Raw genomic sequence first — 15,695 nt, 5'->3', positions numbered from 1 at the left:
TTTTTACCGATTTTATTGGTAAATTTCGAAACTTTTCGGTGCGTTTTTTTCAATAGGAATTATTTAAGGAGATGCCCCTGCCATGCTGATGATCTTAGTACTCATTTTTTATAATCAGAAAATGAGGTAAAATCGAGTTTTAATTTTTTTCATTGACGACATGTGGCTTTACAGGTATAAAATTTTTAAAATAGTCCCCTTACCAGGATTTTTGATGAATTAACTTTAATTTTAGTTACCACATACGTGATATAGTGACGAAAAAAATGTGAGAAAACAATAAACTGCACTAGATTATTGTCAATTCGTAAACAAGTACAAAACAGAAATAAATTAATGAAATATTCTATAATTATAGTTCATGACTGGAGGGAATGACAAATACCAATCTGTCGATATTGAATGCTTTATGAACTTAGCAATGTGTTTGGAGTTCTCAACATGAAATCTCAAATGAAATATTAGTTCATGGGTGGCTGATGAACCTGTGACTGTCAGTCATTACATTTGTTTGAATTTGGAATTATTCATTTTTGGTTATCTGACGTTGCTTAACGTACGTTTCGAAATATTTTATTAATATATTTGTTTCGTATTTGTTTGCGAATTGACAGTAATCCAGTGCAGTTTATTGTACAAACTATGGAGATGAATAACAATTAAATTTTTTCAAAACTTCAATTTTTCGTCATTCTCGATAGACCGAATTATCGATGCCGTTACCTTAAGTGTTAAATCGTTGTTGAATAATTTTTGTTATATGAAAAAAATACAAATAACTCGATCAATAAGTCCAACAATTGTCCATGAGAAATCTTTCACTTTATTGTTATAGATGTATAACAGCCAACTTGGAGAAACTGCCAATGATATTGAGAGAAATAAACGATCTGTGTTGGTTAAAATATTCGTACAAAATATTCTAAAAAAATTTACATTTTCAATCAGAATAGAGGATCGATCTCAAACCTGAATAATAACACAGATGAAAATTATTCGAATTCATTCACTGAGGTTATTTATCCTGTTTGACAATTTTTATTACACATCCTTCTCCATTATTCGTATATATCCATAGACGTTTTACTCATTCGATCAATTGTAAGTTGGCAGCAGTTGATGAGTTTTTTACTTGATTGATTTGCAGCACCGCCGAGGTAAAATGCAAAGTTCTCGAATGTTTCACCCATTACTCCTCCAGGAAGAAGTACTGCCCGGCTCGTTTTTGATCCAAATCCTGCGGAAAGAAGCAAAGATATTAATTAAATGTCGAAAAAAAAATCAAAGTCAGAGTTGTAAAAAGGTAAAACGAAAGAATTCATGAAATTCGATGACTCTCTTGTAAGAAAATTTGAAAAAAAAAATTAAAAGACCACCTACACTGTTAAAAATTGTCGTTTGAATTTTCCATGTTAAATATCGGAAATTTTTATCATGTTTAATTTTTAGTGAAATGTCAGAAAATTTTTTCATCGAAAAATCAGATAGCCCATCGATTTTCTGTTCGAATTGTCAGAAAATCAAATCCCAATGGTCCCAAATCGAGAATTTAATTCAGTTTCTGACAATTGGAACAGAAAATTAATAAAACACTCGATTTTTCAGTTCAATTATTCCATAAAAATTCGGAAGAATCGGGAAAATTGACAATTCATGTCATTTTGTTTCTGAATTTTCATGTTCCATAGAAACTTCACCCAAGTTGTGAAATTTCCATCTCACAGCCACAGAAAAGTCATGAATTTCCTTAAATTCCACCTAAAAATGTCTCTCTCGTGAGAATCACTACCATATTTTCCATGAAATTTTGAAAGATGAAGATGAATATTCTGCCAGTGTACATCCATACACACAGACATAATCAAAAATCGCATATTCTGACATTAAGATCACATTTAATACCCCCAACCCAAAAAATTGAAAACTTAAATTGGAGCGATCACAAATCTTCCATTCGAAAGCAACAACAAAACCAACGAACAATAGAATAACCCATCCATTACCTTCACCGACTGGCTCTTATTAATCCTCGGTCTGAAGTTATTAGGATCCCGCCTGAAAGTGATCCCCAGCAGTTCCAAGAACCGATTCATCCCATTCAGCAACGACTGAGGGGTGTGTGCAGTGGTCTTCAACGATGGCTCCCCCGAGAAAACAATGACCCTATCCGCGAGATACGTCGCCATGATGAAGTCGTGCTCGACCACAAACCCAGTCTTCTTCGCGTGCAGAATAAACCGTTTGATAACCTTGGCAGCTACCAAACGTTGTTCAGAATCCAGATAAGCCGAGGGTTCGTCAATCAGATAGACATCCGCAGGTTTCCCGAGACAAAGTGCCATAGCAACCCTCTGCAACTCTCCCCCGGAGAGATTCTGCACCTCCTGATCCATGATATCATCGATCTTCAACGGTTTCATGACATCAGTAATGAATTGAGGATGAACATAGGCATCACGAATCTTCTCGTGCAGCAGTTGCCTGACAATTCCTTGACTCTTGGGGCTGATCTTCTGTGGTTTGTAGCTGATATGCAGCATGGGAATGTTTCCAGAGCCCTCGTCCGGTGGCAGATTACCAGCGAGCATTCTGATGAAGGTAGTTTTGCCAGTGCCATTCTCCCCAAGCAGCACAAGTATCTCGGAATCAGTGAACTGTCCCTTCTCCACATTGAGACTGAAGGATCCCATGGTCTTGGTCATTGCCGGATACTCATAATGATTCATTCGTTTCACCTCCTCCTCCGTGCAGCTCTCAGACACTTTGAAGACGAGAGATTCCTCCCTGAAACGAAGATTCTCGGTTGGCACAAAGCCATCCAGGAAGATGTTGATGCCCTCCCGAACTGAGAAGGGCATAGTGACCACTCCATATGCACCAGGCACACCGTAGAGACAGCAGATGAAGTCTGAGAGGTAATCCAGGACTGACAAGTCGTGCTCAACGACGATTATGAATTTGTCAGGGTGGATCAGGGATCTTATCGTCACAGCAGCGTTCAGACGTTGCTTGACGTCCAGGTAGGATGAGGGCTCGTCGAACATGAAGATGTCGCCGTCCTGAATGCACACCATTGCGCAGGCAAATCGCTGGAGTTCACCCCCGGACAGGGCCTGAATCTCGCGATCACGAATGTGGGTGAGGTCTAGCATTTTGCAGATCTCCTGCTGCTTGTCGCACTCGTCTTTTTTGTCGAGAAGCTGCTGAACTGTTCCCTTCACTGCCTTGGGTATTTGGTCGACGTACTGGGGCTTGATGAGGGCTTTCAGGTCGTCCTCGAGGATTTTTGTGAAGTAGTTTTGGAGCTCGGAGCCTCGAAAGTGGCTCAGAATCTCGGTCCAGTCGGGGGGGTCGGAGAAACGACCCAGATTTGGCTTCTGTTTACCAGCGAGAATTTTCAGAGCTGTCGATTTGCCAATTCCGTTGGTGCCTACTAGACCTAGGACCTCGCCGGGGCGAGGGATGGGGAGGCGGTGGAGCTTGAAGGAGTTCTTGGAGTATCTGTGGGTTGTCTCCTTCTCCAAGTTGCTGGGTAGGTTTATTATCGATATCGCCTCGAAGGGACATTTCTGGGGAGCAGAGGGCGAGTTAGTTGGGGGTCTGCGAGGGTGAAGGAGTGATGGGTGACATAATTTCGGAGAAAATTCTTGCGAATTCGGTGGATATTCTGAAGCTTATGAGATGATCAGCCCCAATCTGTTCGCAAAGTATCGAAAATAGAAAAGTCAGAATGAAATTCAATTTTTGAATACGTTCAGAAAGGATTGGAAGAGGATTTTCGTTTGCAGAAATTTAAATCGTGAATTAATAGTGATTTGTAGATATTTTGTAATTATATTCTGAACATCTGGCTATAGACAAAAACCAGGACTGTATTTGTGGGATGTTTCATTGTCCTCAGGGAAGATCATGGAAAATGTTCCCAAATTTATGCCTTTTTAAAGATATTTTAATACATCAGAAACAATTGGAATAGGATTTTTGCAGAAATTAAAATCGTGAATTAATGTTAAGCAAATCAAATTATACGCCAAGAGGATTTTATGAATATATCCCATGACAAATTATTCCAAATTCATTCTCTCCTATTTTTAATATGTTTAATATTTCGTAATTTGTCTGTAAATGGGCTTCAGGTCCATTTTCTTGCTCTACCCCCTATTAAAATGAATATGAAACATGAGATTTCTAATTCTAAACCTTATAAGATAATCATTCCTAACCAATCAGTTCCTGAAAAATCAAAAATAGAAAATTCAGAATAAAATTTAATTTTTGAATACTTAAAAAACGATTGGAACCGCATTTTTGCAGAAATTTAAATCGTGAATTAATGTTAATCAAATCAAATTATACGCCAAGAGTATTTTATGAATATATCCCATGACAAATTATCCCAAATTCATTCTCTCATATCTTTAATATGTTTAATATGTCGTAATTTCTCTGTAAATGGGCTTCAGGTCCATTTTGTTGCTCTACCCCCTATTAAAATGAATATGAAACATGAGATTTCTAATTCTAAACCTTATAAGATAATCATTCCTAACCAATCAGTTCCTGAAAAATCAAAAATAGAAAATTCAGAATGAAATTTAATTTTCAAATACCTCAGAAACGATTGGAACAAGATTTCTGCAGAAATTTAAATCGTGAATTAATGTTAATCAAATCAAATCATACGCCAAGAGTATTTTATAAATATATCCTAAACCACCAGCTCTAGACAAAAACCCCAGGACTGGACTAGTGAAAAATTTAACTGTCCTCAGGAAAAATTCCATGGAAAAACTCCTCTCTCTCTAAAAATATCCACAAATATATCTGCAAACAGCCCTCAGACTCACGTCATCACTCTACCCCCTATCAAAATGAATATTCTCATAAATTAGAAAATAATTCAGCAAAACAGTTCAACTCAATTCAGCCCTTTGCAGAATTTTCCAGGAATATCTCCGAATCTAAGCGGAATAACTCAATTTTCCTCATGACCTTTTTTGAAGAGCGAATTGAGGGCTACAAAAAAGGTTCTGCCAAAAATTCTGCCATCTCCCTTACATTTCGAGATATTCAGTGAAAACTGGGCAATAGTCAAAATTGACTTGAACCATTTTACAGTTTCGCTCCTGAATTCGTGATTAATTAGCTTACCTTAACACAAATACCACATCCAATGCACAATTCTTCGGATATGGAGGCTATTTTGCTGTTTGGAGTGACTTCAATGCAGAGTTTTCCCATTCTAACAACTGGGCACGAGCGTTTGCACTCCTGTCTGCATCTTTTTGGTTTACACTTGTCGGAATTGACGATTGCGATACGCGTCAACCGATCCGTCTCCTCCATTGACCTTTTGGGCGGCATCGTGACACTTCTACTGGGCTAGGCCTCCACTGCAACGAGAATAATGCAGAACTGTAATTATTCAATGCCCAACGCAATCTCTGGGTGGACCTCGAGTGAGAGGAAGGCGCACAGATGGTACTCCTAACCTATTTGTTCGAGCACTAAGCATGCTCTCAACATATGTCGATACTTTATGCCAATGTTTTTTCGGTGCTCTTGGCTCTGCCCAGTTTATCGCTATTTTCTGAGAGATATTTCAATGGGTTCGTGGGGAATTGGGACTTTTTTTTACCTGTCAAGTGACGAAACGTGGAGGTGAACTCTAGCACTGTTGGCTCTCGGTGGCACACCGAGAGGGGAAAGGGATGAGGAAGAGAACGATTGGGGTTCTACTGCAACGGTGTGGGCAATAGTTCACCTCGATAACGCGATTTTTTTTTTAATCGTGGAAAAATAGAGAGATCAGGAATCCCCACCAATCATAGAATTCTTTAATATTTCAAATTTATTTATTCAAGGTTTATTTTTTTAATATTTATATTTTTATGTATTTAAACCTACAAAAAATATTTTTTTTGAGGTTTAAATATACTCATTAAAAATTAAAAATAGTGAAATAATTGATAATATGGAACTGTAAATTTTCTATTGAATGAATAATATTAATTACGTAAAAGGGATTTTCAATTAAAATAAATAATCGTCAATTTCTTCTTTTAACTAAATTATCGATTAATAAAAAAAATCGGAATTTGAATATTTAAATTGATGATTACTTCAATAATTAAAAATTTAGGAGTGATATTGACAAATTGACTACTTCAAAATTTAACGGTAATTAAATTTATGACTAAAGAGATTTATTTTAGCTATCATGGATTTTTTTTCATGAAACATTGGGTTTAGATATTTTTCATTTTTAGGAAATACTTGAGGTTTTGGCTTTGAGTCTGAAATATCCATGAATAATAATTGATGAAGAGTTAATGAATAAAATTGAAGATTCGTTCTGAAGTTTTTTATTTTAGGGAAATTTGAAGTCAATTGAATTTTTCAAGTCTAGTGGGAACTTTTTTTTGGGTTATTTTGATTTCATAAATTTCTTGATTTTTTTTTCAAGGTTTCCGCGCTAGTCTGCATGGCTGGGAGTCGGCGTGCAGCGAATGAACGGATGTAGAATTTCTGACATACCGATGCTGGAGTGGCAGATGGTACATTACCATCGAGGTTCATCGTCGATAACTCGAGAGCAGTCGGCAAGATAAATTGTTGTACACTCAATTTCATTAATTTTGTTTCCTCATGGAAGCTTTGTAATTGCTCAAATTTACGTTTCCACACTGAGAAAAAGAAATTATTTTTGCCCCAACATCCACTCACTCGAGAGACGTATTTATTTTTTCAACGCCATATTTTTCCAGTCGATTCAGCCCCGAGAAATTCTAATTGGGGTTCAATTATGAAAATTAAATTGCTCTAGAAGATGATCATGATAGTTATGCCCTTGCGTGAAATCCTTCAATAATTATCATCATTAAAAGATTAATCGAAATTCCTCCCTTCAAAAAATAAAAAATTCAGGAAAAATGAATAATCATTGGGGGGAGTTCATCCAAGGTCATGTGCAACATAATCTTCCAAAGTACTCAGAGCAAGGTAATTATCATAATTAAAACCTAATCAGGCTCGATTGGACATGACTCGACTGGAGAAATTTGTTTTTGAAAAAATTGATGCTTCTCCCAACTAAATTTCAAGGACTTCAACCGCTTCATTTTCGAGATGTGCATCGACCAACATTCACCAATCAAGATTTTTCAATTTACGATGATAGACATCTTGAAAATGAAGCGGCTGAAGTTTTTAAAACTTTGGATGTCATTTTTTAATGCACCCATCACCAAATGATCAAAATTTGGTGTCATTATATGGTTCGATAGATTATCAGCATGTTGTGAAACTCATCTTAACTTGCATGATGAAAAGATCGGAAAGTAAAGTGAATAACACTGCTTCATTAATAAATTAGTTTTCAACTAAAATTAATAAATTCAAAGTTGTCAAAATGTATTTTGATCTTCTGCTCACTCTTGAGCACTCTTGAGCGTGATTCCCAAATTGGTAATCCGGTGATTACCCTTTCTCGATGTGTATCTGGGATGGCCGCTTGGCGTCGTTTTAGGCTGCTCCCGCGCAGTGAACTATAGGTCTACTGAAATGGGCGCTTGTCATATATACTTCTATAGTGAAGAAATCGAGCCGAGCGAGACGGTGTGAAATGGTAGCCTTGTCTTTTTTTCACTTATGTAAACCTTATACAGGGTGTCCCAAAATTGATCTGATGTACCGTGACGGTAGCTTGGGGCTGTTTTGAGACGAAAACGAATGAAATTTTTGTCTTCGGCGCTTTGTTAAGGAGTTATTCCTCAACAAAGCCCAAATCCATCGAAAATAACTCTTTTTATGAATAATTCATATCTCCATCATTCTCATTTCGGCTGCAGAAATGGAAATGATGGGAATGGATTGGCCATTAATGCACATGATCTGAAAAAAAAAAATTCTTCTATAATCAGGCCCGGATGAGAATACCCGTAATGAATTTCTACGCATCATCAGTCATTTGGTTCCTAACTGTAATGTGACCCTGAAAATCAAAGACTATAGAAAATTAATGTCTGCACTCTCATTCAATATCGAGGAATGAAATTAATTGAAATCGATTGGACATTCAATGCTATCATCCCTCCACCTTCAGTGGGAAAGGAGATATTCTCTTCATCGGGGAATAATGTTTGATTGGTTGTCCTTTTTTTCTTGATAACTCATAAACAAAGCGTCGGAGATAAGAATTTCATTAGGTTCTCGCCCCCAACCCCCACCCCCGCCCCCCTCGAGCTACCCTCACGATATCTCAGATCCATTTTGGGACACCCTGTGTATGTTCGTTTCTTCTGATTGACCTTGAATCGGCCGATCATACTATAGATCCCCATGTCTCAGATAGTCAAGAAAAGGATGAATGCACCACTTTCCACTCTCTCTTTCGGCGCGATTTCTGATCCCTAGCGTCTGCTCCAGTATAACTATAGTTAGTCCTCCCGGCCTGTCGTTGGGGCGTTGGCTCGCTCAGTGTGAGTCGGGTGCACAGCTCCGTCCACAGATGACGCCACGGCCCAAGTACCAACAACAATTTCGTGAATTCTTGGATACGTTTCAATACAAATATTGAAAATTGAACGTTGTAATGATTTTGATTGGGAAAAAATGCAAAAATCTCTTTTAGGGCTACTTGTAGCATGCTTAGTTAAATAAATCTTCAGCTAACGCCCAGTTAATGCATCCAAGTTTTTATATTCAGAATCACAAAAAGTTTGAGTCAGTGATGCTCAAGGATTCATTCTCGAACTCTTTGAGTTGTTTTTCTTCATTTAAGTCTTACCTTCTTTTGCTTATTTATCTAGTCTTTTACTATCAATTTTTACATGATTTTTGATGCATCAGCAATTTGTGAGATTTATTTTTCCATCCAATGAGCAGGGTTGCCAGATTTTGGCGATTTATAGCCAAAACCTGTACAATTTTAAATGGGGTGACACCACGATTTGGTAGCACTGCCAAAGTAGGTTTTTTTTTTATTTGTGCATGTCCACCTGCGGCGACGGCAGCTATGTTCTGCCTCTTCCAAGAACACCAGAGCCTTTTTCACCTGGGAGCTGAATATAAATACCTATTTTTTCACCAGGCCGAAAAAAAAATTTTGACCAGTATGATATTGCATTTTTCGGCTTCCCCTCGGCCTGCAACCCTTAGTCTCGTCAGAAAAGTTTTTTTCGGCCGAGTGACGACCATAATTTTTCTTCATAATGTGCGCACACAGCGTATGACGGATACGAAGTATCCATAAAACGACATTTTACAGACGTGATGAGAAAGAGTTGAGTGAAACATCGGCTAAAATTAGGTTTGAACCGATATGAATGTGATGTTTTCCATGTTTTCATCGATATAACATTCAACCTCACCTCCCACCACAATTTTAACCAATTTTTAACCCAACTCTGCTGCTGGTGGAAAAAAGCATTGCGGAACTCAATCTCCCGATTTTGCATGGATATCCATCCGCATTCGACGGCAAAATAGTCATTCAGCTGCTACCACTCATATCTGTACGTTTTAGTAACGCGGGGTTGTCGCATATCAGTGAATCCCTTCTACCCACTCTTACGCGCAATAATTTTGTTGCATTGTTGTTCATATTAAGTCTTTCATATCAATAAGCCATGAAACGCCACGGAACTTTACGTGAGTCGTCCCTTATTGGCGCTAGTGGCTTAATCATTAATTCTGCAAAATTCCCTCAATAAATAATTTTTCAAGACGGTTTAGGCTGATGGGTACGGGGTTTTCTGTAAAAAAAAACTACACTCTGAGTGACAGTAATGAACGTACGGGTACGTGTGGCTTCGACAGTTGTTCAAACTAAGCAGCGTTCAGTCTGTTTCGTACTTGGATGGGTGTCCGCTTAGCCTTACCTCCTTGAGTGGAACTGCTGCCATCCGGCGTGAATGTAGAGACCTGCTGTGGCCAACCTGACAGATGGATAGGATTCCCTTCTTCATATAATAATGGGATAACGGGGGAAATTTAACAGCTTGGTTCTCAAGAAATTCTCAATTTGCGGTTTGTGAGAAAAACATTATTTTCTTAAGGGAATACGTCGGTGAAACTTAAAAGACTTCACTGGGCCTTGGGATCCATTGAACAGTGTGTGATATATGACGAAATATGGAAATAACTAGGGAATTTTCCCCGTATAACGACCGTAAACTTAATTTCTCCTGTTTTTACCTTCAAAATGCTCCTTGCGCCGTAGTGTTTATACGATTTTTTTAAAATGTTTGTTACACTGCAAAGAATAACGTTAAGCATCCGTTTTACTTTATTCGTTATAGATCATGGATAAATGAATTTTGAATTTCATGAATTTTTCGCGTCTTTAGAGTAAAGTAAAATTGATAAAATTCAAAATTCATGTCTTCATAATCGATTGCGAATAAATTAAACTGGGTGTTTAACTTTATTCTTTAAAGTGTAAAGAACATTTTGAAAAAAGCTAAAATTGTATGAAAACTACGGCGCAAGGAGCATTTTGAGGGTAAAAACAGGAAAAAATGAAGTTTTTCGTGGTTGCACGGGGCAAAATCGATGGGGTTTTCGATTTTCCCTAGCTATTCCCATACTCCGTCATATATGACTAACTGTTCAATGGGTCCCAAGGCCTAGTGAGGACTTATAAATTTTACTGACGTACACCCTTAAAATTTAGTTGATGAGTACTGTTACGTCAAGTAAAATAATGTAGACGGACAGTTTATTAATTAATCAGACAGAATACAATCGATGAGCTCGTTAGGATAATTTCAGGGAATCGAATGATGATCGAGTCAGAAGACAGTTGTATCTCAACAGGCTGCACAGGCATCCTTCAGATGGTTTACTATTTAAGGATTCGAAGGGGGATACGCAACAATACATGCGGGAAAGGGTTTCATGTTTACCCATACGGAAAAATATATATTCTGTAAATTATATATTTTATGCTTGAAATTGGCCTGATTTATACATAAAAGTTATATAAAATATAAATTTATATATGTTTCATATATATTTTATATAAATCTGATATATATCCAAAGAATATACTAAATTGGCCTATATTATTATTTTTTTTTAGATATTTTCCCATGGAGGTAACTTGAGGAATATCTTTACTAATCTATACTGTGTACACATAGGTGTTAAAGCTGCCGCGATAATCAAAACTTCAAGAATGTTCACCACTGCATTTTCGAGATATGCATTACCGGAAAGTGAAAAAACGTTTTTTTTTTCAATTTCCGACAATGCATTTTTTAAAAATAAAGCGGTAAATGTCCGTGTAATTTTGACCATCGTTTTCCAATGCATCAAACAACAGATAATCCAAATTTGGTGTCTCTGGCAGTTTGTGAAATTTCCCGTACGTATAGACAGTTAATGAGACCCCTTAAGGTATATTCCAAGACAATACCACCCAAAAGTCAGTCCCTATGGATTCCCGGAAAAAACTCTAAATGACTTAGTTGATTTCTTTGTCATAAGTTATTGAGTTTTTTTATTCTCATATGTTATTGATAAAGACAACAATAAAATAAATATTCAAAAAATGTTCAAATGCACACTTAAATAGTTACTTGAAAATTGGAAAATTTCGTGCTTAGCGATTGAATCAGGGCTTGAGAACAATAATATTCCCCTTCCGTTTTACCCCTCCTGCGGTCTACACACGAAACACCTTAAGGTTCCTCTTTACTAGTATATACTTCTGCAAAATTTGACATGGTGCAAGATTCACCAAATTTGGATCGTCTTTTATTGGGAGCATGAACAAACGATGATCAAAATCTCAAGCACTTTGACCGTTTCATTTCTTAGATCTGCATCATCGGAAGTTGGAAAACCGATGCACAATTTTGGTAATCATTTTATAATGTACTCAATAACAGACGATCGAAATTTGGTGGCTCAAGCACTTTGCGAAATCTCCCAAGTATAGATTACTGAAGAGAACCTTTACTGTACGACTTTCAGGAGAACTTGTATGAAATTCTTCAAGTATATCCTTTTCCAGAAAGTGAATGCTGTAACTCCACGTTTCTGACCCCGAAAACTGCGTTTAAACCAAATAAAGGGAAACTATAAATGCAGAGCATCGAGAAAAGCAAAATGATGAATAATACAAAGAACAATCAAAATGCGCTCTGACCCTCTGACTGTTTTTGGATGTATGATCCGTGAAAATGAATGTGTGTATTTGATGCACATGAATTACCCTTCGTTGATTATAACTTACCATCGTGTTTTCTTACTTTATTAATGCTTTGTCAACAATTTACATCAAAAGATAACATGCTTGAAAGTAAACTGTTTTTATCACTTTGTTTCCTAACATATTGTATCGTTATGCCGCCCTTGCGGTCTCAATGAATCATTCAATGAGAATTCGTCGTCATACATATGACCAGTTTTACTCAATTATTTAATGAAAATCATTCTCTATCTACTCCATACATATCATTCCCTTCATATATTTGTAACTGGAAGCCCTAGACTACTAGGTTTACATGGACGATGTCAGTGATTTTTCAATCAGAACTTGAGCTATCTGCATAAGTCACTGAGCAGGAGGATGGATACTGCGAGGGAAAATTCTCTTCCCCTTAGGTACGCTCCAGATTGAGGTATCCAGAATGTTGCATCACATCCGTTAGCACCTGGAACAATACAAGAAGAGAGATTGTTTATGCTGCAATTGACAAAATTCAAAGTTTCATATTACAGCGAAAAAACAGTAAATATAAAATATAAAATGTTACACAGTTTCGCCTTAACACTTTCTCTGATAGGTGCACTCTTAACCGTCTTGAACTTAACGATGAACCGACGAGGTAAAAAATGCAGCCAATTTTATTAAATTTTTTAAGTACATTCTTCGATATATTCCGAAGCCCCGTGTGGAGTTTCAGATGGCTGCACAGAACGGTTCAAGTGAAATAAATTATTTAAGAAAAGGCCACTTAAACCGTGTTCTTATGGCAAATGAAGAAAAATCCACATCATGAACGTAAAAATGCAACCAATGTCACGAAACTTCGTTCACGTGTGACATATTGATAAATACACCTTCTTCAAGAAAAATTACGTCGGTTCAGAACATTTTTCAGCAAAAAAAAAAAAAAAACACTACAAATCAGAATTTCTGCGCGCGCAGCTGTGAACGGCGACAGCGTAGCACATGGCGATCAAGTGGGGATAAACGCGGCAAATTCAAAAGTGTTTCAGAGACAGTTGTGGATACAAAATGATCTCTGTCTGAGGTTCCTTCACAGAGAGGCACTATAATTAATTTGCTAATATTTTTCTCATGGATATTAAATTAGAGCGACATGGGTTATGAATTTTTCGGATAAACGAGTCGCGATGGAAAAAATTTACACGAGTTCCTCGCTAGAGCGTGACAGGCTTACCAACCCCTGGAAACAAAGCATTATGTGGAGTCGACGTTAGCACTTTTTTCACAAATTAATTACTTTCCATTTATTATTAAAATAGAATATAAAAATATTTGGATGCGGGCATGGCATAGGAAAAAAATTGGATAGTGATAAAAAATATTGGACCATAGAAAACTTCAAATATGATCTAAATATTCAATTGAAAGGGTCAAAATTTTTTTGTTTAGGGATTAGTTTTCTGTGGGAACACAAGAGATTTTCCACCGCCTCACCTACTACATTCAGTTATCGCCGGTTCATCGTTAATGCTAGGAAATGTAAAAAAGTAGTATATTACGTTACAAGTGTGAAAAAGTGGGGTAATGTTTTTAGGGACAGTCGTAGAACACGCGCAGCCGAGCGATAGACGAGATGACCCATAAGCGGAGGTGCCACCAGCCGAGCCGGAGGCTCGTAAGAAAAGCCTTTTATTCGTAAGAAATAAAATAATTCTAGGGATATATTATTAATACCGTAAACTGGTAGATACAAACCCCCACCCGACCCGTTCGTACCTACTCAATACCATGGTAAATTTATTTGAGAAATTGACTCAAACTTACGGTGACTGTGGGGTGATGCATCACCAGTTATGGAGGCAATTAATGGCTTGTCCTCGGTAATTACTGTCTCCGCTGTGGAAGTATAGACGCCATCTATAGAAACGAAACAACGCAATCGAAGTTGACTATCTTGGAAATGCTCACTAGAGAGTTTCAATTCCAAGTCCGACGTGCTTTCCCACATGTGATTCGTTTCTAAGATCTCTCTTCGACTAATCAATGAGTCGTTTCTCTGAAAAATGAGCGAAAAATTGCACATGATTCGTGACGGACATCGCATAATAGCCGTATACATAATATATGTTTTTTTATGCATAGAAATCGGCGGAAAATGCTGTATAACACTCATATGTAGAATATATACGTCTATATATTTAATATAAGTGTCATATAGACATCATAAATTTATTTATATATGTTCCCCATATATAATTTTCCGCGCGGGTGATTCTCTCAGGAAGAGGTGGTAAAAATTCCCGCCAGGGGACACGGTGTGGACTTTAGAACTTTCTTTCAATAAAATCAATATGAAAAGTATCCATGAAAGGAGAATGAAGGTATAAGTCGATTTATTTCGCTCGAAAATTTTTTCATACCGAAATGAGTCGACCTAACTCGCAGGATATGATGGTTGAAAATGAAATTCAGGACTTACTCCGTTTTTCATTTGAATAAAAATATGGTCAATTTTTTTGTTTTACGCAAATCGTTTATAGAGGATATGTAATACAATAGATAGAATCGTTTTCCATCAATAACTCACTTTCGATAAAAAAAAAACTGACTTATTAATCTTTACCGCTTCGCTACTGAATTCTAATCAACTTTGTTCGAAGGAAACCTTAGTAAAGGCAATATTAAGAAAGTAGAATTCTTCTATTTTCCTCCGAACTAAATGATTTGGACAATTATGATTCGTTTATTCATGTTTCGTAGAATTGTATTCAATTCTCTTTTGTTTGATAGGCGGGCTTCATGAAAATTCCACGCAGGACGGTTGTACTCATGAAAACCGCCTTAATTTCTCCATTCGTTCGGGATATCCGCCATGTTAGAGTTCTCATTTTCCATTCGAGATATTGCCCATGTTTTTTTTTAGAAAGGATATGACTTAACTAGCAAGTGATAATTTGTTCAGCCCAATTTTAAATTCATATTTACCGGGCTACCATTAATAGTCCACGTGATATTCGGGGCGGGGGAACCTGCTCCCGATGTACAATTAGCTCTTAATGTGTCACCAGGCGATAGACGACGTCGTCCAAGGATTAGTACTGGATCGTCCTCTGGAACAACTAAACCATCGAAATAGTTATTTTTGCGATGAAAACAGGAGGGAGCAGCTCAAAGAGTTGATTCTTTGAATAAGTGCACCTAGTTACTTCAATAACAGNAGATATTCCAAATTTTTATTTTTTTCCTCATTGAAGTAGTTTTGAAGAAAATTGCGAGCTAATAAAAAACATTTGCTAGTTAGTACTTTTTTTAAAATAAATTTTTGAAAAATCACCTCTGAAAAAAAGGCGTTATCCCCTCTATGTCATTATTTCCAAAAAATTTGATCACCAATCGATAGCAAATTGTTTGAAGGTTTTTGCGAGTTGAGAAAAAATCGTCAATGCAATCCTATTATTGTGTAAATTAACAATTCCAATTTCAACTGAAAACCAGAGTTGATGACCAGAGTTTG

General features: G+C 37.0%; 2 protein-coding genes across 2 annotated transcripts in view; both read right to left on the bottom strand.

Annotated features, from left to right (window-relative positions):
* Positions 1-800: 800 nt before the first annotated feature.
* Positions 801-5,726, bottom strand: LOC107041265 (ATP-binding cassette sub-family E member 1). Its single transcript, XM_015261738.1, has 4 exons — positions 5,639-5,726; positions 5,152-5,393; positions 2,004-3,569; positions 801-1,237 (listed from the first exon to the last, which is right to left on the bottom strand). Exons 2-4 carry the CDS (start codon positions 5,362-5,364, stop codon positions 1,190-1,192), a joined length of 1,827 nt encoding a protein of 608 aa, XP_015117224.1. The 5' UTR covers positions 5,365-5,393; positions 5,639-5,726; the 3' UTR covers positions 801-1,189.
* Positions 5,727-12,233: 6,507 nt separating this feature from the next.
* LOC107041218 overlaps positions 12,234-15,695 on the bottom strand; it is a 13,891-nt gene continuing 10,429 nt past the window's right edge. Inside the window, exons 4-6 of the mRNA XM_015261662.2 lie at positions 15,167-15,300; positions 14,006-14,237; positions 12,234-12,662 (exon numbers count right to left, since the gene is read on the bottom strand). Of these exons, the coding sequence (XP_015117148.1) occupies positions 12,550-12,662; positions 14,006-14,237; positions 15,167-15,300 (479 nt within the window). The 3' untranslated portion in view covers positions 12,234-12,549. The remainder of the gene's footprint in view (positions 12,663-14,005; positions 14,238-15,166; positions 15,301-15,695) is intronic.

This window comes from Diachasma alloeum, unplaced genomic scaffold (genome assembly GCF_001412515.2).
Source record: "Diachasma alloeum isolate Michigan unplaced genomic scaffold, Dall2.0 Dall_scaffold_00359, whole genome shotgun sequence".
NCBI lineage: Eukaryota > Metazoa > Arthropoda > Insecta > Hymenoptera > Braconidae > Diachasma > Diachasma alloeum.
Note: the sequence above shows the minus strand (reverse complement) of the source record. Positions and strands in the feature narration are given on the sequence as shown.